The following is a 24,925-nucleotide window of genomic DNA, read 5'->3' on the forward strand; positions in this document are numbered from 1 at the left end:
TGTTCAATTTTAGCATTTCTAAATGAAAATGGCCTTCACAACACAACAGGACCACTTCTGTCAACAGGATTTGAAAAAATACCGAAGGGATTTCTATGAAACTTGGTGGAGGGATATGACCTTGGCCAGGAAATAACTCATTTAGTTTTGGTGTTGAGGCAGATCCAAGATTCTTTTATTTCTCCACTGAACATTTCCGTATTTTTTTTTTGCTTAGGGAATAATTCATGGATCTTGATGGCACAATTAGGGGACTTATATTATCAGCGTGACCAATTTGGAGCAGTTTTATTGACTTTAAGGGGACTGTTGGCCCTTGGCCGAGGTATGCTATTCTTCTGAGGTTCAATCTAGTTATCAAATACTTTACAAAGTGAAACTGCCAGGTAAATGCATGTTTTACATTTCACGATTTATAACACAATCTAAAATTATAAAATGTATTTGAATAATCAGATATGAGGTAACCGTGCTAGCCTGATGAATCTGTTCCTATAGGTTTCCCAGTAAGATGTTCCAAGACACTTTAATATCAGTTATCATGAATTTATCCCCACAAATACCTCGAAAAAAACAACCCTCAGAGGACTGTACGATGACTAGAAATCACTTGGTTGTCCCTGTCTTCTTTGGCCCATCAGTACTGAAAAAGCTGCAAAGGGACACTGGGTGGTGGGGACATAATCACAGGTACAGAGATTTGTTTGAGACTGTAGGGGAGACTGGGTCAGTGGCAGCATAAAAAAAAAATGACTGCACTGAGCTCCCTAACCAACCAGCCCCCGACTCCAGGCGGTGCATCAGGAACGTGCTCCGGGACGGCATCAGTCATCACACAAAAGCTGTACAGTGCCTAAGTGATTTTGTCCTGAGTGACAGTTTGTCTGATTCACTGCCAGGATCAGTGTGAGCACGAGGTGTGGGATTGATTTCACTTGTCACAGCATCACTGATAACCTGCCAATAGTATTACCAAATAGAATATAGTTTCTTTTGCGCGATGTCCAAGTATTTTGAGGATTAAGTTCAGAAGTGACATATTTAGTTTGGATGTTACGAATTCACTGCAGGTAAAACAGTTCAAAGAGACAATGGACGCAAGTTTATGCATTTATTCATGTAGTTATTCCACTCCGATTCAAAGGCTCAAGGCTGGGTCAGCGATTTAATAGCCAAAAATACTCTAGAATTTATGGTTAAGGTTTTTTTCCAACTCCTTCAGGTTTTCTCTTCATTTTTTTGTACCATCCTTCCTTAAAAATGCCACAAAACTTTGAAAAGTGCATTTTTGTGAATATCTCCAAAACTTCTCAAGTTGTCCATATACCCCCCATAAAAAGGTTCCCCGTCGTCAAGGCTTATGAGGTCACAAATTAGCAACAAGAAACCACCATTATTTTTCCCCAAAGGTTTTATAACCATCCTGTTCAAACAACATTATCTTTTTTCTTTTTACACAACCAGAGAACAAAAAAGATTAAACATAACAAACTCCCAAACCTTTTGTACAGAGAAATCAAACTAAATGAAGAAAATGTCTCTTATATTAGTCCATGTTTTATCCTCTGAATCCACTCTTGCATTTTGCCATTAACATGAGGCTCTCTGTGTTGTACGCAATGTCACTCGCTGGTTTTATCTGTTTTATATGGAATAGAAACCAGTAAGTCTAGCCCATTCAACAAATAATCCAGTAATGTCTATGATAGTGTGTGTGTTTCAAAGGTTATCAGTGTGAATGTGTCAGGAGTAGGCAAATCTAAATCAACTGTTTGTTTGCATGTCTGAGTTTGTTAAGAGTCTCATAGTTTAAGCCAGTCCGAATCCCTCGGAGCATTCCTGAATGGCCATCAGCAGCATATGTCTCAGCTTCTCGTAGCTCTCATAGGCTGGGAGATCCAGCTGGTTAAAGCTGGAGAAAGAGAAAAGGTCAAAGAATGTAAGTAACACTTTCACAATACTGTTCATTTCAGGATGAATACGATTATTGATTATTAGATTGTATTGAAGGGTGTGTACCAGGTATGAGCAGATGGCAGGCGGTCAGTGGAGCGATCGTCACGGTGAATCTGGAACTTCTGGATGCCGTTCATGCCCTCCAGAGCAGCAAAACCCTGGAGGGGAACCTTGGACGTACCAGTGACAAACTGTAGGAACTTAGCCCGGTCCGCCTGGTCAAAGGAACGCAAGGCCCTCCAGAACCACTGGATCTAAAGTTGGAAAAAAAGGAACGCATGAGTTATAAATAAATAAATAAATAAATAATTTTTTTCTGTAGGAGTAACAGTTAAAGGCTAGAAGCAGAAAAGCATGAGCAATAACACCTAAATAAAAACAGCTTCACCTGATTTCAAACAATATGAAGATAACAGTCGTAAGAAGTGGACATAATCTGACTCAGTTTCTCACAACATTTAGATGTGGGTTTTCATTTCCATAATAAATGTTGTTTGTGCAAACTCTTCCATACCTGGATGGAGCTGGCCTGGTATTTGTGATATTCAGTGTTGGCCTTCAGGTCATCAATGTCAATAGTGGGTAGGCCAGAGATGAGCAGCTCCAGCTCCTGCTCAGTGAAGATGGAGATCAGCCTCTTGGGGATGATCTCGTAGAATCCCTCGAGGAAGGCTGCCAGCTGCTTGCGGATTGCACCTAGAAAACAAGGGTTTAGAATTCACTCAGGGATCTTTCTGTAATAGTGAAGAGAGGCATGCAACCAACAGTTTTTAATTGAATTCGATGGCAATCATTTTTAAATTAAGCAGCGGAAAATGTAATACTTTACTGAATAATGTGTTTGAGCAGCAGCTGGAGGATGTTGGTTATGATAAATCAGCCATCTTAGAGACGGAAGCACCACTGGATGGCTGCTGAATATTGATCAGTGCAACATTTACCAGGGCTGCCACCTAGTGCTTTATATGTGCATCTCTGAGAATATCTGCCCTGAACATTTAAGATGACATCTGTACATTTCAAGATATAGATGATTCCATCTCCACTGACTGTTTTCATTACAGATATTATTATGTATCAACAATAGAGCCTGGCTCCTTGTAGGAAATAATAGATTTGGTGAGTCTTACCTGTCATCTTCATCTGGCAGACCAGGTGCACGTACTCCTTTTTGTTATCCTCTGTGACCAGGATATTGGCTCCATTTGGCTTGAGGTCTCTCACTTCACATACGCCGAACTCCTGGACCTTCACACAGAGAGCAAATGGAAACTTTCAGTGTCACATCTTACAGAATTTCAGCTTCACATTTTACTGCCAGTTATTTTAATGACACTTTTAGCCCCAATTTTATGTGAACATAAAGCATGTGGGAACCAAGCCCTTGAGGCCCAACCACAACAGTTAAGAATGACAATAGATTTAGTACTTCAAGTTAATTGGAACATTTAGAGAACAGACACCAACCTCAGTGCTGAACGTCAGCTCATAGCCAAGTGTGGACACATCATTTTCTAGCAAGTAGACCAAGCCCTGGAAGAATGGATAGTCCTCACTCTCCATGTCTGTATACCTGGAAGACCACATAAATACATTTAGTAACATAGTCAATGAAAAGATATATAGCTTACCAATCATTTAGTATAGTGATCATTATCACTTGGTTTGTTGGAGGTTTGGTGTAGTTGAAACATGTCTTGAACAACTACATTACTTCAGTGTGACTGACAGTAGCTCAAATACCTGACACTCTTGCCCAGGATGTGCTTGTAGAAGCTGCGGGTGAAGTAGCACTCTAATAACCGGTTATCATAGACTGCCTTAGCCACCACACGACCCACGAACTTGAAGTAGCTGAGATGGTTGTGGTTGCAGTGAGAAGATGGGTTGATGGTGTATGTGACACGGTCGCCTGGTGAAGTGCGGAACAGGGCGTACATGGCGTTGAACATCTCCCTAGAGATGATCATGTACCATTCCCTCAGCAGGCCACCAGCATCCTGACCCTCCTCTCCTTCAAACACGATGTACCTGTAGTGAGACGTGAGCAGAGTATGATTTATGTTGAGTGGTTCGGAACTGAGAGGCCCTGCAGGTGGACAAAGGGGTAATGGACTTACAGTCGGTTTTTCATGTCCTCAGGGCTCTTGCGATGCAGCTCCCTATAGGAGTCCTCAAACACGTGATCTCTCCTCACATGCACAGCCATGTCCTCCTTCCTCAGGCCTTCATCCAGACGCTCTAACTCCTGGCGGAAGTACCTGCAGATATGGTAAGAAGCACCAGAGGGTCAGTAATTTGAAGAGGCTATTAGACAGTGTAGGACAGATGTGTAAAACAATCCCCCCTTACTTTCTCTTCACATCAAAGTCCAGGATTCGAATGTAGTCCACCAATACTGCAAATGGCCCATCAGCCAGGTGAGTGGTGGACTGGCGCAGGATCTGGTTAAGCACTGTGCGGTGAGTTTCTAAAAAGGGTGAACGACAAGTCTTGTTATACAGCACACGACACATGCAATCAAAGCTTCTTCATTGGCATTAGTGAAGTTGCTCAGGCTCACCGGCGAATCGAAGGAACTTCTGGGTGTCTGGTGGCAGGTTGGATGAGATATGCATGGAGGATGGTTCCCTTGAAAAGAACGGGTCCAGGGATGAAGGTGTGGCAGGTGTAAGCGGGGCTGGTGACAGCGGAGCAGGCTCATCTTTAATGTGAGAGAGCTGACTCTCCTGGGTGTCCCTCACTGGAGGTTTGCTCTCTCGCTCAGTGGCGTGCACTAGGAAGAAGGCCTCCACAGCAGGCTGGAGAACTGAGGAAACAAAGAAAATTATCTTGAGGGAAACAAATCACTAGCTTCATCTGATATCAATACAATGTAAATCACACTAGGCATAGAGAAATGGGTTCCACTTACCCAGTACAGCATGCTGGTCATGGGACTCCTCCAGCTCTTTCAGGCACTCCCCAAGCATGTCCCATAGCTCATCCAACAAAAGCTGCTCACTGAGCAGAGGGAGTTCTGGAAGTTTCTCCTCACTCTCTGACGTGCTGTTTCCTTCTTCATCTAGAAAATGTATTTACAATCCACACTGAATTAGATCATCAATGATCAAATGAAAATTGTGCTCAGTGGATGCTGGAGGAATTTACAAATCATCAGGTGTTTTAATACTCTCTAGCAGTGTGAACAGTTATTAGTTGTTTATAATCATACCCAGAGGCGCAGGGTCCTGATCTAGAGGAGAGGGCTGGTCCACATCCATAGGAGAGTCGTCTCTCTGGGCTGCCTGGGCTTCTGACATTGACTGCACCTCGGACTACAGAAAATAATTCAGGAAGGAGCAGATAGAGCAGTGACAGAGGATGAACAACAGAGGGAAAAAACACAGAAGAATTAACAGAGATCTTTCTTCAGTAGTCAATTATGGTTGTTAATGCCATGCAAAATGTCACTTTCATGATCCACTACAAAAGGTGCAGGGATTGGACCAAGTAGGGAAGGAGGAGGGGCCAAAAGCATGAAGCCATGTCAGCCAGCAAACACATCAGTAAAACAAAAACTGTTTGAAGCAGGCAGGACATTTACAAACAGATCATTTCAACAGTCAAAAATGTTGTTTAAAAGACACTGGCATAGGATGTAGTGGATCTCTGACACATCTGTCAGGGCAGTAGTGGACACATTGTCACTATGAATACACCATTTGAGAAGGGCTCTCTGCTGAGTTCACAATTCAATGAAATACAATATTAAATGTTAACTACAGCTATTTTTGCAAAACAGGACAGATGTACACAGCAAGTAATGGCTTAGCTCATGAATTTTAAAAATGCACAAAGCCCATAGAGGCAAAAAACAAATTAAATATGTTGCATGTCAGTAGCTGTACTTCATAGCATTAAACCTTGATGACCACCACAGGTTTGTTTTTCTGTTGTCCACTTTATCTCCTAAAAATATGTGTGTGCAGTGTGTAAGTAGGAGTATGCCCGCTGTCAGTGTAGCCATGCTAACCGTGGCAGCAGCAGCCGTGCCAGCAGGGGGAGCAGCACCAGTGGGAGCATAAGGGGATGCCACTGAGGATCCGGCGGCGGCAACGGTTGCAGAGGCAGAGGAGGCGGTGGGTAAGGGGGCCTGTTGGAGGCGGCGTGCCCGCTGACCCTCTCTCACCATCTGGATGATGGCATCAGCTTCAGCCTCGAGCTGACGCACAGCAGCCTGGATGCTGCTGGCTGAGCCCAAACTGGTGGAGCCTGGGCATTCAGAGAGGGAGGATAGGGTTAATATCACTCTGTAGATATTCAGGATAATTAATGTATGCATCAAGAATACTGTAACAGCATCTTACCTAATCGCCCCGTCTGTTTGGCTTTCTTGTTGGCGCGCCGGGTGTCCTCACGGAGCTGGATGATGACCTGCAGCACTCGCAAGAAAAACTTCTGCGTCGACGTCTTGGAGGTCAGTGAGCTCATACAGGGAAGCTGTAGTTCTCGTCCCCCAAGTGTGCGTTTTTGTGCAGCCACAATGACTACACTCTCCGAGCCGTCAAACCTGTGCCCAAGCCAACAATTGCATACGAGGTAAAGGAAATTGTAGTTTTGGGACACTTCATGTTAAAATAGACACTGTCATAATATAATGCAGCATTACTTTGGGAAATCAAACTAGTTCAAATAAAGTCAGTCTGCTAGTCCCTTTAGAGAGCCCAGTGACTGTGAGTTGTGTGCTTGACAACCTAGTGGCACTGGGCAACCAGGGTCATAACTAGCTAACCTGCTTGGCATCTTGCCCCTGAGCCTGCCCGTGATGGAGGGATCTTCAGGCGGGGCATCTGGGGAGTGTGAATCAGCTTGCGCCCGCTTCTGCTGCTCCAAGTTGTACTCTCTTAGTTCAGCCAGCAATGTGCCTGAGAGAGAGAGAGAAAATGTTCAAATCAAAACGTAAAGAAAACTGTATTCACTTGAATTAGGGGGTGATAACTAGTATCGGTGTAGTCTCACAGCACTAACCGATCTGTTTGCATAGAGTGTTTCCAAGGTGTCTAGCTCCACTGAGCAGCAGTCTGAGTACAGTGTCTCTGGTGGTACCGTCTCCTCTTGAAAGCTGCAGTAGAATGTTAGCTGCATCCTCCAGACCCTCCTCTGAACATGAGTGAGATGTCAAGACCTTTTAAGGAGAAGGGAGAGTATTAACAAAAAAGTAGAAAGGTGAAACAGAAAACAGATCAATTGGCCTCTGTTGAAAACAGTAAATGTTAAAATTGCTTTATGAATGTTTATCATGAGAAATTAGCTTTTTGTGTCTGAGACAAAAGTCTCTGTCAATATAACCTATGCTGGATCACTATTGGACTCTATCATCTGTCTAGCTAGTAAAACAGACTTGTGGCCACTCAAAATATTTCTGTTGTTCGGGTTCAACAATTAATTCTACTTATTTTTAATATAGCTGAAACTTGGTTTGTACAACTAACCAGACAGACTGGTGTTTGATTAATGGATGTCACAGTCCAGTCATAATACTCTGTCCACCCATACAACTAACGGGGACAAACATGGACACAATTCATGCCATTCCGGTTATGCTCATAGTTCCATGAGCAGTAATGGAAATTCACACATTTCATGGTGACAGCATGGGAGAAAACAGTTTTCAACTTTTCCATACCTCCACAGAAAGTTGAAGCTGTTTCTCTGTGAGTCCACTGGAGGCCATCTTGTTGTCACTCTCTGAACTGGTAAGAGTGCCCCTCTGTTTCCCTATTTTGGAACCCCCCCAAACTGTACATCATTATCTACTAAATTCAGTTTTACAATTTAATGTTTAAATTAACAGATTACATCATATTTTGGAATAAATCAATATTACCTGTAGAGGTTGTTCCAGTGGATGTGGGTATACAGATTGTTGTAGAGGATGTTTGGGAGGCTGGTACACTCCCTGAGGATGTACCCTGGGCTGAAGCTCCCAAAGAGGCCCCTAGGCCTGCCACAATTGGCTGGGTAGAGCCCACAGATACAGATACAGTGCCCTGTGTTGTGACTGCAGCTGTGGCTCCTAAGTTGGTTGCCACATGGGAAGCCTGTGGGGCGGGGTGTCCAGCAAGCACCTCCGTGGCCTTATTGTCAGGCAGGGCAATGGATATGAGGGAGAGCAGGCGTAGCAGCTTTTCAGTGAGCAAGGAGCTCCGTCTGATCACTGGGTGAGACAGCATGTTCATCAGCTGGCCTAGAGGGGATGTCTCCAAGCTGAACTGGGACCCCTCAGCCTCTGCACTGCCCCCTAGAGGCACGGTCTTCATAGAGGCCTTGCCCTTGCGACTGACATTCATGTTGTCCAGCTTGACCAGCAGGTCCCAGAAATCAGTGGAAATGCCGAGGGACTGGGGATTAATAGCAGAGGAGCCAAAGGAGTTCTGTGTGTTGGAGACATTAGGGCCAGGGTTGCTTTGAGACTGCGTCCCTGACCTGGTGTTCACACCACCACCCAGTCCCCCGGAGGAGCCCAGACAAAGACGTGCGTCCAGGTCAGAAGACGATGCTGACAGATCCTTACACCGCTGCTGGGTGAAGTGGCTGGGGAACACCTGCAGGGGGTAGACAGGAAACAAACTTAATCAACTTAATTAACTATTAGAATTGAATATGTAATAAATTATGTGTCAGGGGTGGATGAAAGAAGCTGGATTGTCACCTTAGCTAGCTGGATAAGTGTGTCTAACACATGTCGACAGACCACCGGCGCAGCTTGCGGGTGGATGTGAACAGTGGAGCCTCCACCACCTGCACACGTGACACCTGCAGCAGCACCTGCAAGTCCTCCCAGTGTTCCAGATCCTGCAGAGCCCCCACCTGAGTGACGGTCAGCATGTTTCCTACCCGATACTCGCTGAATCTGGAAAATGTTTGTCCTGCAGCCCAAAGCTGCGTCCATAGAAACAGAGAGCCAGGAAAGCTGGTTAGAGCTGCGAGACTCCACCCTGTTCAGTAACTCTAAGGAGGATGATGAGGATGACGAAGACGAGGAGGAAGAGGAGAGGGAGGACGTAGCGGAACCTTTTCCTCCGCAGCCTCCCTGGATGCTCCTTTTGCCACGGGAGTCCTCGAGACGCGAGGACTCAACACACACCTCACTTTCGCTGCTGCGTTGGAGGATGGATAACAGGCTGCGAATGACCCACCCACGTGTCTGAGAGTGGTAGCAGAGATTCCTGAGCACACGGTGCAGACGGCTGGTGTTAAGCTTCGGTTCATCCACAAAAAGCAAAACCAGCAGGCAGGACAAGGCCTCGTGGTCCAGCAGCAACCGACCGCGCAGACGCAACAAGGAGTCTACGCTTGAACTGGAAGGTCTGAGGAAACAAAACAAACACATTCAGTTTATCATCTATCAATAATGGTTTATCAAGAACATCTAGAGAAAAAAAGACTTTTCTTAAGTTTCTAATGCCTATATTTAGTTATTTCGTTTTTGGGGATCAAACAAAAAATGTGAAAAGCATTTGGATTCTCAAGTGATGAATATCTTCTCTCACCTGTGGTTAGTTCCTCCCCCCATCTGAAATGTTGCTCCTCTCTGCACAGCCAGCCGGGTGTACTGGACGCCACGATTGCTCCCTAACCGACTTGTGAAGGCTGGTGAGCGCAAGATGGCTGATAGGGCTGACGAAGAGCTATGACCAAACAGCCTCTCATGCATCAGTTGCCTCTGACGTGCCTCTTGCTCCCTACGCAACGCGGCGGCTTCAGCAGCAATATCTGGGGGCATCACAGCCAACACGCTGTCCTCCATATCCTCCAGGACACTACGTCGGAGCTCTGAAGGCAGCGTCTGGATGAAGGTGACTGGATCCAAAGGTGTGTCTCCCTGTGTAGGCTGCTGGGCTAGCTCCCTGCGCTGCTGCTCTGCCCGTTGCTGAGCAAGAACCTAAGTTGACCAATGGAATGTTTAATAACAGCAATGCAAATCTGAAACTTGTTGATTTATTTTTTATTATCTTTTTGTCAAGCTTGTAGATTTGTAATTAAGCCTTTAGTCTACTGTAATCTTTCATTATTTCAGAGAAGTCTCTCACCTCTTCCTGGATGGCAGGTGGCAAGGCCGCCAGGAATTCGGGGCTGACCTCTGTAATCCCTGGTCCTCCGAGTACAGGTGGAGTAGAGGAAGGCAGGCTGGTGGCAACAGGAGGACGGGAGGGTGGTCTGATCCCAAGCTGATTTTGCAGCACCTCTCGGCGGATGTCCTCAGGAAGAGCTGCCAGGAAAGAGGGATCCACACCTTCTGGCAGACTGATGCCTGCCAAGGTAAAAACCATCACACATTATGAAATGTTATATGGCTAGAAATTTAAATATATATAATAAGGGTAGCAATTAATTCTACCTGCAAGTGGGTCCTCCTCCTCATTGCTGGTTGATGGGAGGGGCTCTTCCTGAATGGCCTGAGACTGGCTGTCAGCACTGTCACTCCTGGGCATCATTTCCCCAGGGGATGACACAGAAGTCGGGCTGTAAACATTAAAGGAAAAAAGGTTATCAGTAAGCAAAAGTGTGTGTGATGAAATATTTATGATTTACAGTGTTAATGTGCTTACAATCCCTGGGGAAAAAAAATCAGTTTTATTAAGTATTCTTAAAAAGCGTCAAAAGAGATAAAATGTATTTGATGCACAGACAGGGCAACCAGCTGGAATAATGAATTTTGACTTTATTAAAAAAAATTTGCATCAGACTAAAGCATGTTCTGCATATGCTGGCAAAGAGAGGGCGGTAAGAATAACTAACTAAACTTATTGTTATCTAATGGATAAAAAGAAAACATGGTATTGATTTTAATGTGCCTTGGGTGAGAAATCATGCTACATACTACACACCCAGTCTCTGCATCTGTCTGCCTGTCAATCAGTCCACTCTCCCCACTACCAGAAAGCTCCTGAGAGAGCTGGGTGGACTGGGCAGGGATGGGAGCAGCTTCTTCCTGAGTGGCAGAGGCAGGGCTGCTGGTATCCATGGGAGACCCTTCCAGTTGTGACACACCCACTACTGCAGGCTCGGAGGTCTCCACGATGTCTGGACTTAGGGAGGCTGAGGAAAAAGTAAAAGGTAAAAATAAAATCATAAAGGGGAAGGGTGAGGAAATAACAGTAAATGCACTGTAGTAAAGTTCCATGGGTCACTGATTTGTTTTTCAGTGCTCAGAACTTTTTTAGGACGGATCTAGCTTCGACCAAGATCAACAACATTGTTTATATTTCAGATGCTTGTCCTCACTGTTGGCTAGTCTGTAGAAAGAGAGTTTTCAAAGTTAATCTACCTTCCCTGCCTTCATCCAACGCTCCTCCTCCTACGCCTCCACTGACTCTCTCACCGATTGTGGGTGCTGGGGACATTTCCATCTGAGATGCCTCCGCTTCACTGTTTGGTCTGTCAGCTGCCGCCATGGGTGGAAGGGCTGCCCCTGCCAGAGCAGCCAGTGAGCTGGCATGCGACTCAGCCAATAGCAGGTCAGCGATTGGCTGGTGGACCTGCTGACTGATCGCAGTCTCCAAGGAGACTAGAGCCTGCTCATGAGAAGCAGGTGTTGTGGGGGTGACCTCTCCAGATGGGGGAGCAGTGAGGAAACCGTCTGAGACCCTGGGTGGGTCCAGACATGACACTGCTCCACCCTGAGCCTGCTCACCCTCTGTAAGATCCATACAGAAAACTTGTGTGAAGACAGAAGTACAGTTTTTATACTTTCATGAACTATATATTACTGGTTTATAGATTTTTGTTCTGAAAATTATGCTAAATAATTGTTCGGAGTAGCTTTTTTCAGAGGTTATTAATGGCTACTAATATTCAATGTTTAACTGGGCCCTTAATTATTTAACAATTATGAAAACATTTTCACGATACAAGATGGTAACCAATTGTTAACAGAGCAGAACATTATCTTCCCAGAAGGCAATAGCCACTGCTGAGGAAGGCAGTAAGTTGTATAGTTATCTCCTGAACGGGGTGCACAATCCTGATCCCCAACAACAACACAACTTACTACCTCACCACAGCACAGCCACGTGTAGAATAACAATTCTGCACAAGATACATACATACAGCATTACACATGAGATACAATGTTAATATGTGGAGTTGGGTACTTAAGACAGCCCTGTACATTAGAGACGAGTTTGATAAATACACACGAGTTTTTTACAAGTAAGTAGGAGTGGATTTCCTTTGTAGCAGATGAAGTTGCCGAGCTGGTATGGCGTTGCTTTAAGAAAGACAGTAGACTGTATAGTTATCTCCCAGATCTGGTGTGATCCTAAAACTATACAAACTACTACCTCATCCCACAGCACGCTTTGGTGGCAACTTGCCTCTGGATGCTCATCACTGTGATCTGTCCATATTAGACAGGCTGGATAATTTGACCATCAAAAAAAATGATTTATATATATATACATTTATTTTTTTATATATACAAATTTCAGTACCTGCAGTGTTGTCTGCACCATTAATTGTCCCTAATCCAGAACCCTACGGACAAAAACAAGACCAGACATTAGCAAATAAACTGACCTCACAGTTGTATTTCTAAAAAGTAAATAGTCAGATTCCCAGTAAATGTACTATTTACTAACCTGCAGGCTCTGTTCCCTGGCCTGTTCTGCTCCAGAAGCCCTCTTCTCATTTTGCTTCGACTCCTCTTCCTCCGCCAGCTGCCGCCTCCTCTTTTCTCTACGCTCTTCCAGTTCCTCATCACGCAGACTCTCTAGATGCTGCAGGATAGGCACCTTCACAACTGAAAGAAAACACAGACGTTATTACTCATCCTTGGCTTGGGCTGTAAATTAAAAAGGTCTGTGTACATCTGTAGGGAAACCCCTGCAATACTGTAGCACATTATAATGATACTAATCTTCAGAGCTTCAACAAACCTACCTGCAACACAGTCGTGCATACTCTCAGCATCGAGCACTTTGCACTCATCAGTCCACCTAGTTAAGGCAGTGGGAATACTAGAGAGGGTGCCTAGAGAGACAAAGAAAAAAAAAGTTACAAATTCGAAGGCAAATACTTAACCAAAAAAATAAATAAATCATGTATTAGGGCAAACTCACCTGCTTGTCCCCCAGTACTGCTTTGCTCATGGAAGAAATCATCCAACAACTCATCATCAGAGCGAGCAATGATGTGCACGTCTTCATTTCCAACCAAAAGGCGGGCACGGCCGCGAGACTGCATAGGCAGAGAGCTGGACAACTGTAAAATGTCTGCTGCAGCACTGGGACCCAACAATCTTAAGAAGGGAGTAGAAGATGAGCAGATATTTTAAATAGTTAAATTGCTCAAAGCAGATGTTGCAAAACATATTATTTAACAAAGCCAATAAAATAACATGCTTTTACCTTTGCAAAATTAGTGGTGGGTTGGGCTGGCGATTGCCAGGGTAGTGGACATGGATGGTATGTCCACTGTTAGCAGTGAGCTGGCGGAGTGTCCGCTGACTGCGACCCATGCCCTGGGCTAGGCGGCTGCTTGTGCCTGCCACGCCTAGGGTGAGGGAACCGTGGTCAGCATGGCGCACCATCAGTGGATGGGAGCTAGGGATGTTCCCTGGGGAAGGAGGGATGTCAGCTGATGGAAAACAGAAAACAGTAGGCAGACATTAGGGAGGCAGAGCCACTTACTATCTGACAGACCTTTTTCAACAGCAGAGATTTTGCCTAATTTTGCAGGATAGGATAAGCACACGTGTGATTGATAAACATTAAAAACAATGGTAATTCCTTTAGGTGAGCTAGTTCCAGGGTCCTGGTATTGTGCATGTTGGCACACCGGCATGGCTTACGGCAACACTTCCAGCAACTGAGCAATTATTAACAAAAGATTTTCCAGTCTGCTATGATAAGATCAGAATGTCTGCTGTCAAAAAGGTATTTTGTGCTGTGAAGCAGACTTAATGTAAAAGTATGATGGAATTTTTTTATTGATTCAAATTGACATTGTGGGCGAATAATCAATTACAATTAATTTGACAATAGTAATGGTTGGTTCTAAATGATGCTGCATACCGTTGTTGGAGAACATGTTGTCGAACTCTATGATGAGGTCATCGTCTCTGTCAAACCTTTCGAAGCGAATGTGAGGTGCAGCATTGATGTCAGGGAAGTCCTCGTCCAACTCCATCTCTGAACCTTCATCGTCATCATCCTCATCTCCTTCCTCATCATCCTTGAGGGAGAGTAGCAGTAATATCGTCAGTTTAAAGGATGAGCGAGAAGAAAAAATTGCTTATTTAACCTAAATGCATTAAGTCATACCTGCTCCTCCTCCTCCTCGTCTTCTTCCTCTTCCTCCTCATCCTGACTGTCTTCATCATCATTGCTGCCGCTAGAATCTTCCTCCTGAGTGTGTTCCTCATCCTCTGCTTCCAGGATGTTCATAGAGTCTGATGGAAGAGAGAACCACACAGTTGTTATAGTATATACAGTATATTGAGAAGCTGTCAGTCCCAGTCAAATCTTATGTATAAATCACAAAATTAAAAAAATATGACGAATGTTCCACAAGAGGCTTAATAATTGGTAAAGCATTACAACACCTTCAGTCTTGTTTTTTTTCTTTAACGTTGTGATGTTTTAATGTCTTACCTTCCCGGTTTGCCTGAAGAGTGGATGTCTGGCTAATATTTGAAGGAGCCTCATCCATCAAAACATCCTCTTGCGATTCATCTTCACCGCTTCCTCCCACTATTTGACAGAAAAGACAACAATTGTTACACTATTATACAATTCTTTTTTAACTGTTTAACCATATTAATTGGTCATAAATGGTTCTTGGTAGTTAACAGTTTATTTAACTTCATAATGAACATCCATGATTGCACTTAATTGTGTTTTTTATGTTAAGCACCTATAGCACAGAGGATTTGTGGAAATCTTTGAACCTAAATATTCAAACCTCTTCTTTACCATCTACCTCATCTATAGGTGACTTACCTATAATAGTGCTGTTGACAGTGCCAGCATCTCTTTCCAGCAGCTCATCAATCAGGTCCACCAACTCATTCTCTACCTAAAAGCACAGGGAATGATGCAAAAATACCTTTGGTCATATTTGCTTTTATGTTATGGCCAGTAATTACAGCGGTTACAGTAGAAGTGATGTAGTGAGATACAATGAGTATTGTGTGTAATTAAATGGCAATCACCTGCATAGCCTGTGTGCTGAGAACCTCTGGCTGACCAGCGATTACTACAGTGTCTCCCTCCGTCTCTCCGTCCATCAGGTCGGTGTCTGTTCCAGACACCCTGTGGCTGCCCTCTACTGGCTCTGCCTCACCAGACTCTCCTGGAATACATGTCAGACATCAGCACATTTGCAATCCCTAGATCTAGAGTGTTGAAATACCTCATCTGACTCAATACCTTGAGTGTTGCTGTTGCTGTCCCTGGCAGTGCCCACAGTATCATGTTCAGTCTTGTTCTTGCTTGAGCCTCCTTTGCCCCCAAACAGACTACTGGGCTGGTTCACAATACGGGATAGAGTCTCAAGAGGCTTCAGGGCAGCATTCACTGTGTTGGCCATGTTGGGACTAAATGATAAAGAGGAAGAATGTCGAGTCATTTTCTTCAGATTTTATGGCACAATATAATTTTGGCAAAGCCAACATGATTATGAAACAGAATTATGCCCTCAAGATCGATTGTCGTTTTTGTGAAATAAGTTTCAAGTTCCGTCTTTTTCTGGGTGGATCCACATTTTGTTTATCCCGTATACATGCTGGTGATATTTTACACTGCCTGCCAATGGAAATACACAACCCTACTGATTTACAGGTGATAATATGATAAGATATGCAGTAATGCACCAACAGGCAAGAAGAAAATGATATACTAGTTAACATGGATGGATCATTAGGACATGCACCATAGGGGCCCGTTTAACTTCTTAATCCACAAATCACTTTTTGTAATGCAAAGGCCCCTAGTCTAGTAATTTCATTTAAATGAATATGGTGTAATAATGTCATACCTGGACAAATCCAAGCTGTGAGGCACACGGGCTAAGTCGTTTACCAGTCCTTTCTTAAGGAAAAGCCTTATGATGTTGTTCATGCCGTTGTGTTGCGTCTTGGCTGCTGCTGTGCTATAGAAGCTGGATGTGGAGGGGCATGATTCCATGATGGTGCTGATGATGCACATCACTGCCTGAAGCCTGTGAAAAAGATGTGGCAAGTCAGACAGTGAGTGGTGGGTTTGTTCACATCCATGGAAATGATTAATCATCAGGGCTTATATTATCAATATGAGGTTGCCTGAAATATTTTTTATGTCGCTTACCTGGCGTGTTTTTCAGGGCCTTCTGTCATTGCAAGTGCTCGACTTAAGGCCGCCTTCACCTCATTGACAAGGGCTACCTGGGCATCAGTGCCTGTGCCGGCAGCTGCCAGGCTTGCAAGGAAGAGACGTGCCAGGGCTGGGGTGTCCTTGTCTTCTGAATTCTGGGTGTGGGGCAGCAAGTGGTCCAGTACAAAGGCTAGAACACTGCAATCCTGTTAGGTGGTAGGGTGGTGAAAAGAGTTAAGATCAAACTTAAATGAATGCATTAAAATGGAGATGTGAATGGTTGACTCGATTTTAAGTACCCACCTCCTTAATAAGTTCAGACTGTCCAGCAGTGTAGCAGTAGGAGGCAATTAATGTGGCGATGCCAACATAGGAGCGCACCAGTTCAGCCAGCAGTCTGAGGATGGTGGAGGTTGGCATCAAAGGCTTACTTGCCTTTACCTTGGCTGCCTTACCCTCATCTGAGCTTGTGCCTTTCTCTCCCTCCTGTTCCTTCTTCTCCTCCCGCATCTCTTCTGGTGTGGAGGCTGAGAAACAGAATGATAGATTACAAATATCATGTACAGATCACATAACAATATGGGGGACGGTCTTGCCTAAAAGATAACCCAAATCAAGCAATACTTTAAAATGTATTTTACACATGTGTGGAGCACATTTTAACTGTTTATTTAGGGCTGAAAATTAAATTAATGAAACAGAGCATTTTGCTTTGGCACTTTCGTCCAATTATTATGTTGGCAAGATAAAACAGTTGAACTATGACTGACAGAGCTTGTCTGCTACACTGTTAATACGTTTTTACCATACCATATACCGCTTTGCCATAAATGACACTAAGAAAGCTATCAGACTGACAGCTAATCAAACAGTACAAGGAGAGATAAGAGTATCATACAAGGGCAGTAACTTTAAACCTGTCTTGTATTAAAAAATATATTTAGTCTCACCTTCTCCTTGTGGTGTGCCAGATTGAGAAGACTCAGCCACAGCTCCATCACCAGCAAACACTTGAGTCTGTGACAAAGAGACACGGCTCTATTATTCAATGAGATAATACATGTCATGTTTTAATATGCAAGATTAACTGGACTACATGTCATTGAGACTCACATTGATATGGAAAGCAGACTGGGACTCGAAGTCGCTGCCCTGCCGGGTGAGTCGGTATTGCTGGTAAACATCATCACCAACATCCTGCAATATCTGGCACAGGTCTTGACCACCAGGCACAACTGCTGCACGTTCTTCTGGACGCTCCGCTGTGCATCACACAAAAGCAAACACTTAGCTGGAATGGTCAAATGCCTACTTTCATTAAAATTGCATATACACTTATCAAATTGGTAGTTGTCAGGATCTTGTTAGCATTCCTTACGTTCTTCTGGCGCGTGGTAGGCAGCCAGAGCATTAAGCATATCATAGATGACCTCCTTTATAGTGTCAGGAATAGCAGGTAAGGGGGAGAGTTTCAGAGGAGTGGTCTTCACCAGCTGCACTGCATTGGGCCCCTTAATTCGAAGGTTCTCAAACTCATCATCAGACGCTGTAGAGAAAGATACAGTATGTGTTTATAGGCGTTGAAATATTGAGACACAATTTAAGAGCTAAATAAATCTGTTGAACCCATTTAAAGTATGACCAAATGTTACAGCTAGCCCCTATTAGCTTGCATTCTCACCAGTGCCAGCTCCACGTGGTGCAGGCAGAGCAATGCGGACACAATTGCTGGCGGTTTCAGCAAAGCATTCAGGGTTACGGCAGGCGGCCGGGCCCAGGACGCGAAGAATGTAATTGATTTCTCTGGAACCAAGGCTGCCTGAAACCACACCCGAGGTGGTACTGCCTGCTCCACTGGTCACAGCTGATCTCACAACCTATTGCAACAGTTTTGAGGAAGTGTTTTTGTTATTCAACAACTTAAAGCTATGATTCAAAAAATGCAATATTCAGCAAAAACGAATTGCTGATAAATTACCCGCAAGCATCTTTTACTACTGCAAAATTGTGATTAGACTAACCTTTTCCATGGTGTGCCGCAGTGTGGCTGGATCTTCAATGATGTGTCTGAACAGCAGAGTAACGAGTGGGGTGAAGCCATTGAAGCCAGAGATCTGCGTCAACCCCAGAATCATCCGTGTGCTCTTTAACTCAGCAAACATCATAGCATAGTGATGATTGCGTGTCAGGCGCAGACACAGGCGCAGGGTGGCGTGGAGGGTGTCTGGGTCCACAGGAACACTAATCATACTGACACAGGCCCGAATAAGAACGGTGGTCATGTCTTCACTCAGGCCTTGTACAACAATATCTGTGCTCTGAGAGTGATCCGACTCTGGGGCAGGTGAGGGGCCTGTGGTGGTCTCCTTCAGCTGGCTGGAATCATCCTTTGGAGCACTCATCTCCACTGCTGCCCCTGAGTCTAGGTCGGTCTGAGTTTCCTCTGCTTTGCTCTTCTCTGCCTCTTCTCTCTCAGTGTCGGTAATGCTACCAGCCTTGGCAGGCTTGGGTATGCGTGGCACTCTCTGGACAGTCAACATCACTGGCCTCCTGTTACCGGTCTCCTCGTTTACCTGTCAAAAGGTGTGGAATTAGTCAATCAACCATGAAATTAAGCTATTTTTTAAAGTTCTCTATTCTTTGTATTCTCTGGCAGTTGATTGTGTTTCTCTGAAAGTTGATTGTGTTTGTATATACCTGCACCATGGTGTTGAATTGCACAGTGTATCTACGGCGTCCAGCTGTAAAGCGGACGCTGCTTTCCCCAGCCCTCCAAGCCGAGTCGATGGTACTGTTGTTTGATGCACTGTAACTGCACCAACGGCCAGAGCGATCATCAAACCATCGCCAGTTATTTCCATTGGGCTGGAGATACTATAAGGTTGAGAGAATTGGAAAATTTGTACAAAGAGTTGCATGAGACTACAACACCTTAAAATGACTTCATTTCAGTGAAATATCATGTGTGCCACTAAGTACCAACTTACAACCATATGACAGACTTTTTTACTCTATCGCTAAGTAGTTGTCTATACTTATGCTTGTAACTAGGTCTAAATATTTAGTATAATACTATAGTATAATACTCTGCAACTTAGTACCTTGTTCATTTGTTCTCTGCGCTTTGAAGAGACTGCCATCTTCTCATAGAAGTCAATGATCAACAGAACTGGGGTGATCCACCTGCAAAAAAATCATGTTAATACATAATAACACAAAAATTGGATCTCTAATGACGAGATGAGAACAAGAGAAGATTGGTGTGTTGGGTGAAACTCACTTTGGTGTCTGGATGTCTTTCTGTTCTTTAGCAGCCTGCAGACAGGGCTGCACAACCTCAAGCAGCTTAATCAGCAAATCAAGAATCCCACTGTTCTCCACCACTCTGGCACCCAACAGCTTCAGTTCCTTTCAGAGCAGAAAACAAATGATAAATAGGGGTTTGAAGATGAACAATGATTTCATCCTCTAAGAATGACATTACAAGGCTTTAACTTTCTATGGGTGTGTTTCTGTTACCTCAAAGAGCAACGTGAGCAGCAGAATTCGTGTTGCGAGCTTGGAGGCCTGGGGCAGTGTGGCCATCTGTCTAGTCCACTCAGCCACTGTCTTTGTGTCACTGGTTGTCAGAGGCTCAGCCGCCTTGATCAGCACATCTGCGGCCTCCCACACCTACACACAACATGAATGCAATTAGACTGGTACAAACAAATTGAAATGAAGATAACATCAGGTATTTAATTTGAACATTTACTCTTAAATAACTTAATTACAAATACAGACACAATTATTAATTGTACGCCCAAGGGAAATCTGCATTTTTTACTCTCACTAAGACATTTAAGCTAAGAATGAGTTGTGTAATTGACCAGTGCCTTGATTAAAGAATGAAAAAGAATTAAATGAAAAACATTCAAAAGCCCAATTACTCATTGTCTCTTTATACATATAGTACGGTCAAAAAAGCACAAATGATTTTAACACGCATTCATCCTCTCACCTGGTGAACAACCTGACCAAGGATGAGATCTCTGTATTCTGGGCCACTCCTCTTGATGGCAGTCATCAACAGGTCACAGAGTCTGTAGACTGTGTCAGGCAGCTCATCCAGAAGATGGAAGCAGCCAGGCAGCATGGAGTCGGTGAATGTATGCAGCTCCTGGGGATCCAGGGGCTCAGCCTCCATGAAGCGTTCTAAGCAGCGGGCCTCTTCCTCTTCTGCCCGTTCCCTTGCTCTCCTGTCCTCTTCCTCACGCCGACGTGCTGCTTCCTGAGGAACAAAAATAACCATAATCTCTCAACTGTTTAATTAAAAGTTATCATTTTCATTTCATTTAGCAGCAGACTAGGGCAGCACTATATTAGGAGTACTTGCGATAACCTTGTTGATTATAGCCATGGCGAGATGACTTGCGATAAATAAACGTAAAGAGTTTCTGGCTACGGACGCAGGGACAGCTCCACAGCCTGAGGAGAAGGTGCACTGCCCGGCCCCAGTGCCACTCAGTCCACTTACAGCGTTAAATTAGGGTCTTCTCATACACGTTTGGATGTTAAAGCTCATACCGGCTCCTTCAGTAATTTACTGCTCCTCTCTGAGTCTATAAGTGCATCATCTCCTCTGGCTCTCCATTCATTGACAGCAGTCTATTGCGATACGTATATCGCGCATGTTTATGACATGGGGATGATACATTGGAAATATCGTGCAGCCCTACAACAGATGGTTTGTAGCAAAACAGTGTTCCCCGATGTAATTTGCGCAATGAGAGGGACGCACCTCAGGAGAGTCAGAACGCTGCTCCATGCTGACCTCTTGCCCAAGAGACATGGCAATGGCCCTCATCATCTGATCCTCCTCAGACATAGTCATGTCCTAGAAGAGTAAGAGTACACATGTCAGCCACCAGAGACATGATAACTTGATAACCAGAGATAACTTCTGAAATTTACAACAAATGTGCATTTCTGTTCAGGAAGTCTTACCCTTACTGCTCCACTAAGAAGTGGAGGGGGGTGTGTAAGTAGATATTCTGTGGCCTGCTCCATGGTGCTGGTGTTCAGGAGGGACTCCATGGCATGTTCTCTTGAAAAACCCATATCCATCAACTAAACCAGAACACAAAAGAGGAAGTCATCATTACAGAGTAAACAGAGATGGCATGAATAAAGTACAAAAAAAAGGGGGCTAGGATATGGATATTTCTTTCACTCTTTCTGAATGAAGACCACATCTGTCGCCCTCCATATCTTTCTGTTACATAACAAACCCTGTTTTTGCTTCTTGTTTATATGGCCCACTTGATATGAAATTATGCAGTAAACCTGTGCTGTAAAAATCGCAATCTTTAACGGCAACTGAAGCTGAAAATATAGACAAAGCTGCATGAATAAACCAAAGCAGGAAAAGCTTCCAGTCAAACTACAACCAATACAAAAATAATTTAATACCAAAATGAAGGATGAAATTACCAATGTATGTTATCTGTCCCCAGTTGTTTTTGCATACTTTTTTCTTTAATTTTCTAATATTTATGATTATATTTCGTTTTATTTAAAATTGACACATTAGTCTAGATACATTTCGTACAAACCTGTGTAAGTTGCGCCTGGTTGACCTGGGGTTCACGGCGGGGGGTGGGATTGGAAGAATCATCAGTTGATCCTCCTGCTGGCCCCCCAGCAGCTGGTACAGTTGGTGCTGGTGGCTCTCCAGCTGTCGTTGTTGCTCCAGGGGCCCCGGTGGGGGCCAAAGTAGTAGTAGTAGTAGTAGTAGTAGTAGTAGTAGTAGTAGTAGTAGTAGAAGAAGAAGACCCTTCATCATCCGCACGCACTGTCCCCTCTCTCTCCTTGGTCAGGCGCTCCTGGATAACTGGCTCACCTCTAAGGATGTGGCAGAGGATGGCCAGCATGGATTCAGCCATCCTGCCTCCATACACCTTCAGCGGCTTCCTATTCCACAAACTACGGATGCACGTGAATGCAGCCTTGATGAGGAAGAGAAAGTGTTATAATAATAGTATATTGCACATTGACACACCCTCAGGTCTTCTTCTTCCATCCACCTCACTGTACCACCTGCCCTTTCTAACAACCATGGGATTTAAAGCTTTCCGCCGCTCTGCTCCCCACCTCTAGAACTCCCTCCCACCAGACATTCCTAACATTGACTCTTTACATTTTCAAATCCCATTTCCAAACTCATCTTTATAAAGTGGCATATTCAGTTTAATTGTGTCTGATTTGGCTAAACTACATGTTTTAGTCACTATCCATTTTATTTATGTTTCTGACATTGTTGATGCTGACCTTCTGGGTGACTATGAGGAACCGCAGGGCGCTGAACTGGGGCATAGTTGGTGTGACTCCGGGCATTTTAGCTGGTAGGGAGTGGGGTGAGTCCAGCACAGTGCTTGGGTTCACCATCTTCTCCACCAGCATTAACCAGGCATCAAGGAACTCTCCTGTCCCATCTGGTAGATCAGTATGCTCCAGACCCTCAGACACAGGCACCTTCCCACCCATTGATAGGGCCCAGTTAAATGTCCTGTACAAAAGCAAACCAACCAATAAATTTGAATATTTTGGATATCAAACAACATTTGATGTTTTGACATGTCACGACACATAATGGAACTTACTCAAATAAGGCATCATGCCCCCCAGAGCAAAAGAACTTTTGCAGCATGAGGTGGTAGGGGTACTTTCTCTCATCAAACAGCATGGGAGATGTGAAGCCCACTGAGCAGATGAAGAATGTCAGCCTGCAAGGGAAAAAAAGCACACTTCATGTAACCAGTGTACAGTGCCTGTGGAGAAAAATGGCATGTAGGTGATAGGAATAGTCTGTCCTTACCTAAAGCGAGGTGTGGGTGTGTAGGGTGGGGGCTGCCAGCTCAGACCCTTGGTGAGGAGCTTGGTCAGAGCAGAGGCAGTGGACCGGGCAGCAGGTGTGGGGGTGGTGCCAGTGCTTGTGGCATGGTGGGAGCGGCGTTGGCGGACTGGAGAGCCCACACACAGCTTCACCAGCAAGCCAAAGAGCTCAGCCAGAGCCCTACCAAGTCGAGATGAAGCTGGAAATGTCACAAGAAGGCAAGTTAGATAATTAATTCTTGGTTTTGAATAATCACTTAAAATATGAAAAGACATAAAAATATGTGTTATGAATATTATCTCACCAGAGAGTAGCGGTTTAATCTGCTTGATGCGGGTTGCCATAGCTGGGGTAAGCTTGGATTTGGCCTTAGGGTCAGTTGCAGTGGGTTCGTCTGTCTCCATGGGAGCTAAGGTGTCGCCATCTAGGCCCATGCCTTCCAACAGTCCACCAGCAGATGCATCCACAGACGTTGTCTCAGTTTCTGCTAGATAAAGGTAGGAGATTTAGAGTGTGTACAATTTTCAAGAAACATAATATGACACTGATGTATTTAGTTTAAGTTCAAGTTATCTTACCAGTTCGCCTGGAGCCAGAGGCAGTAGGTGCTGCAGTGCTGCTAGATGGCTTCTCTTCTTTGGGCACAAGTTTCTGCATGTCAGCCTGGCCAAATTCACATCCTGGTGGCAGGCTGTTGGAGAAGGGCAAGGAGGTGTTAAGAAGGTAAGATATGGCTGTGCAGTTAAAATAAAGAGGATATAGGAAAAAAGGTTCACCTATTGGGTGTGCAGAGGGACAGCAGCACAGTGCTCTCCCACACCAGAGAGCAGTAAAGCTGACTGAGCTTGTTGAGAACACTCAATCCAAGCTGGGAGCCCCATTGGTTGACTGAGATTGCCCTGATCTCACTCTGTTCAGAAAAAGAAAAATGTAACATTCAGACCTGCTGAACCTATGATGATCACAAATTAAAAAGACCCCATCACAGCTTGACAAAGAAAATACAATTATCATTAATTCTCAGAAACTGGTTCTTAATTGTAACTTGTACACAAGTGACCATCTATCACAATCAAGGGTTAAGAAGAATAGATTCAATCCTAGAGCTAAAGTCTTGCTAGAAAAAGGGTAATTCTTACAAATACAAAGCCTATAAATACGTTATTGCTACAAATTGATATAAATTAAGTACAAATAAATAACATCAGATAATTGGCTGCATAGATATTTGTTCCCTTTACAGTAATACTGACGTGGCCCGTTTTTGTTGAGAAATCACATTAGATGGGCGGCAATCAACTTGTGTAATCAAGTGATTATATGTTATTACAAAAGGTGAGGGGTTAACAATTCAGTTTGGTAAGAATATACATTTATATTTACCTGTCCAACTCTGCAAGTATGGACAAACATGAGGATGTAGGCATGTGCTGCGGTAAGTGCATGAAGAAGAGGTGTTGCACGGGCTGATAACGTTGCGTCGGTGACATGGCCCGCGTTAGCCAGTTCTCTGAGAAGCACAGACCCCCCAGGCACCTCGATAGGTCGATGAAGTGGCTCTAGAGACGTCAGAATACTGTCCAGTTGGCACAGGCCTTCCTGAAGTACCTTAGGCTCATGAGAAAGAGTCTAAAAGAGAGAGAATTTAGAGGCGAAGAGTTTCAGTCTAAATTCGGCAAACTTATAAATCTTTATAAGTTAACTGCCCAGGGGAAAGTAGATTGAAATAAGTTACTTAGTTAAAGTTTAGCACTCAAAA

General features: G+C 44.2%; 1 protein-coding gene across 12 annotated transcripts in view; it reads right to left on the reverse strand.

Moving 5' to 3' along the window:
- Positions 1 to 1,097: 1,097 nt before the first annotated feature.
- The window catches only part of huwe1 (HECT, UBA and WWE domain containing E3 ubiquitin protein ligase 1), a 36,427-nt gene continuing 12,599 nt past the window's right edge, over positions 1,098 to 24,925 (reverse strand). For 4 of the 12 annotated variants that reach the window (XM_061074851.1, XM_061074845.1, XM_061074848.1 and 1 more), the window contains 57 exons: positions 24,550 to 24,795; positions 23,943 to 24,076; positions 23,745 to 23,857; positions 23,471 to 23,653; positions 23,149 to 23,365; positions 22,934 to 23,056; positions 22,602 to 22,839; positions 21,887 to 22,279; positions 21,279 to 21,401; positions 21,073 to 21,168; positions 20,293 to 20,562; positions 19,812 to 19,964; positions 19,573 to 19,700; positions 19,394 to 19,475; positions 18,990 to 19,166; positions 18,314 to 18,865; positions 17,974 to 18,169; positions 17,671 to 17,838; positions 17,406 to 17,554; positions 17,243 to 17,330; positions 16,596 to 16,819; positions 16,287 to 16,498; positions 15,979 to 16,161; positions 15,372 to 15,538; positions 15,155 to 15,294; positions 14,943 to 15,018; positions 14,595 to 14,693; positions 14,265 to 14,392; positions 14,016 to 14,175; positions 13,350 to 13,578; positions 13,062 to 13,240; positions 12,883 to 12,972; positions 12,582 to 12,742; positions 12,435 to 12,477; positions 11,270 to 11,638; positions 10,830 to 11,040; positions 10,340 to 10,464; positions 10,032 to 10,252; positions 9,492 to 9,883; positions 8,651 to 9,308; positions 7,826 to 8,543; positions 7,625 to 7,737; positions 6,967 to 7,123; positions 6,730 to 6,863; positions 6,306 to 6,519; positions 5,972 to 6,210; positions 5,171 to 5,273; positions 4,871 to 5,020; positions 4,520 to 4,765; positions 4,309 to 4,426; positions 4,077 to 4,217; positions 3,700 to 3,987; positions 3,424 to 3,529; positions 3,087 to 3,204; positions 2,471 to 2,652; positions 2,020 to 2,210; positions 1,098 to 1,912 (listed from right to left, as the gene is read on the reverse strand). In XM_061074851.1, the coding sequence (XP_060930834.1) occupies positions 1,810 to 1,912; positions 2,020 to 2,210; positions 2,471 to 2,652; positions 3,087 to 3,204; positions 3,424 to 3,529; positions 3,700 to 3,987; positions 4,077 to 4,217; positions 4,309 to 4,426; positions 4,520 to 4,765; positions 4,871 to 5,020; positions 5,171 to 5,273; positions 5,972 to 6,210; positions 6,306 to 6,519; positions 6,730 to 6,863; positions 6,967 to 7,123; positions 7,625 to 7,737; positions 7,826 to 8,543; positions 8,651 to 9,308; positions 9,492 to 9,883; positions 10,032 to 10,252; positions 10,340 to 10,464; positions 10,830 to 11,040; positions 11,270 to 11,638; positions 12,435 to 12,477; positions 12,582 to 12,742; positions 12,883 to 12,972; positions 13,062 to 13,240; positions 13,350 to 13,578; positions 14,016 to 14,175; positions 14,265 to 14,392; positions 14,595 to 14,693; positions 14,943 to 15,018; positions 15,155 to 15,294; positions 15,372 to 15,538; positions 15,979 to 16,161; positions 16,287 to 16,498; positions 16,596 to 16,819; positions 17,243 to 17,330; positions 17,406 to 17,554; positions 17,671 to 17,838; positions 17,974 to 18,169; positions 18,314 to 18,865; positions 18,990 to 19,166; positions 19,394 to 19,475; positions 19,573 to 19,700; positions 19,812 to 19,964; positions 20,293 to 20,562; positions 21,073 to 21,168; positions 21,279 to 21,401; positions 21,887 to 22,279; positions 22,602 to 22,839; positions 22,934 to 23,056; positions 23,149 to 23,365; positions 23,471 to 23,653; positions 23,745 to 23,857; positions 23,943 to 24,076; positions 24,550 to 24,795 (11,217 nt within the window). In that variant the 3' untranslated portion in view covers positions 1,098 to 1,809. The remainder of the gene's footprint in view (positions 1,913 to 2,019; positions 2,211 to 2,470; positions 2,653 to 3,086; positions 3,205 to 3,423; positions 3,530 to 3,699; positions 3,988 to 4,076; positions 4,218 to 4,308; positions 4,427 to 4,519; positions 4,766 to 4,870; positions 5,021 to 5,170; positions 5,274 to 5,971; positions 6,211 to 6,305; positions 6,520 to 6,729; positions 6,864 to 6,966; positions 7,124 to 7,624; positions 7,738 to 7,825; positions 8,544 to 8,650; positions 9,309 to 9,491; positions 9,884 to 10,031; positions 10,253 to 10,339; positions 10,465 to 10,829; positions 11,041 to 11,269; positions 11,639 to 12,434; positions 12,478 to 12,581; positions 12,743 to 12,882; positions 12,973 to 13,061; positions 13,241 to 13,349; positions 13,579 to 14,015; positions 14,176 to 14,264; positions 14,393 to 14,594; positions 14,694 to 14,942; positions 15,019 to 15,154; positions 15,295 to 15,371; positions 15,539 to 15,978; positions 16,162 to 16,286; positions 16,499 to 16,595; positions 16,820 to 17,242; positions 17,331 to 17,405; positions 17,555 to 17,670; positions 17,839 to 17,973; positions 18,170 to 18,313; positions 18,866 to 18,989; positions 19,167 to 19,393; positions 19,476 to 19,572; positions 19,701 to 19,811; positions 19,965 to 20,292; positions 20,563 to 21,072; positions 21,169 to 21,278; positions 21,402 to 21,886; positions 22,280 to 22,601; positions 22,840 to 22,933; positions 23,057 to 23,148; positions 23,366 to 23,470; positions 23,654 to 23,744; positions 23,858 to 23,942; positions 24,077 to 24,549; positions 24,796 to 24,925) is intronic. The other 8 variants (XM_061074853.1, XM_061074849.1, XM_061074857.1 and 5 more) reach the window with 7 other exon arrangements.

Source organism: Limanda limanda, chromosome 7, assembly GCF_963576545.1.
Source record: "Limanda limanda chromosome 7, fLimLim1.1, whole genome shotgun sequence".
Classification (NCBI taxonomy): Eukaryota; Metazoa; Chordata; class Actinopteri; order Pleuronectiformes; family Pleuronectidae; genus Limanda; species Limanda limanda.